The sequence below is a fragment of the Priapulus caudatus genome, unplaced genomic scaffold (assembly GCF_000485595.1).
Source record: "Priapulus caudatus unplaced genomic scaffold, Priapulus_caudatus-5.0.1 Scaffold243, whole genome shotgun sequence".
In the NCBI taxonomy this organism is placed as follows: Eukaryota; Metazoa; Priapulida; class Priapulimorpha; order Priapulimorphida; family Priapulidae; genus Priapulus; species Priapulus caudatus.
In genome coordinates, this window is record NW_014577304.1 from 99,330 (window position 1) to 100,495 (window position 1,166).

Consider the following 1,166-nt stretch of genomic DNA (forward strand, 5'->3'; position numbering starts at 1 on the left):
GGTCGGTGAGGAGGGGGTGTGTTGGTAGTGGGGGTCGGTGCGTGGGAGTGCGAGTGGTGCGTGGGGGTGTGTGGCTTCTGTGTCGTTGTTGGGGGGCAATGTTTGTGATGTACGTATGACTGGTAAGGCGGAATGGGAGTGTGCTTGAACATAGTGGACATGCGTGGGTATACGCATTGTATATGGGTACACAGATGTGTACACGTAGTGTATAGAGAGATACACAGTGAAATACACATAGTGAATAGGTATATAGAGATATGCACACAATGTATACACATAGTGTACAGATTGATTTACATTAGCTGCGTTCACACGAGGATTTCAGTTCCGTACTGATCGTTCACACGCTAAACATATTCAAGACTTATACGCGGCTTACTCAGTACCGTACTGAAATACGCGGCTTACTCGGCGCGGAACGTGATTCCGCGCTGAAACATTCGGCACCACGCTGGCCGCGTATTGTCTGTCGTGTGAACGCAATTCGAGACCTCTTACTGTAGTGCGCTTACCTAGACTGGTACCCATTCGCTACACGACGTTAGTGTAGCGTGTGGAACTGTCGACCGGGTACCAGTCTATATTATACCTAGCCAGATAAGCCTCGATTCTCGTGTGAACGCTCCGGGTTGTCTTAGCACGGTATTTCAGCCGAATTCAGCACCAGATAAGTACGGAACCAGCGAGGCTGTGTATCTCGTGTGAACGCAGCTATACAGATATACAGAGATAGACACAGTGTATTGATAGTTATACAATACATAGATAGATATACGCATAGTGTATAAACATAGATATACATATTACATGTAGTGTGTAGATATGTACACAGTATATAGGTTATAGATAGAAGTACACTTAGTGTGTTGAGGATCATGGTGTGTGCAGTAGTGATGGTAAGGTTATATAATGTTGCGCATATCGTCCGGTCATACTGACATTGCTACCTGCCTTTTTATTGAAGGGGACGAAGACAAGTGGAAAGCAGAACTCTGCGGGCAGTCTGGTCATTGATGAAGCAGAAGTAGAGAAGCTGACCCTGGCCATCAAGGAACAGGTGCTCTATCTCTGTATCTCTCTCTCTCTCTCTCTCTCTCTCTCTCTCTCTCTCTCTCTCTCTCTCTGTATTTCTTTCTTTCTCTCTCTCTCTCTCTCTCTCCTTC

The 1,166-nt window shown here is 46.1% G+C and overlaps 1 protein-coding gene across 1 annotated transcript in view; it reads left to right on the top strand.

The window, feature by feature from the left end:
- LOC106807918 (methionine--tRNA ligase, cytoplasmic-like) overlaps window positions 1–1,166 on the top strand; it is a gene marked incomplete in the record, with an annotated part of 21,358 nt that overhangs the window by 16,103 nt on the left and 4,089 nt on the right. The window contains 1 exon segment of the mRNA XM_014810431.1: window positions 968–1,060. Within this exon segment, the coding sequence (XP_014665917.1) occupies window positions 968–1,060 (93 nt within the window).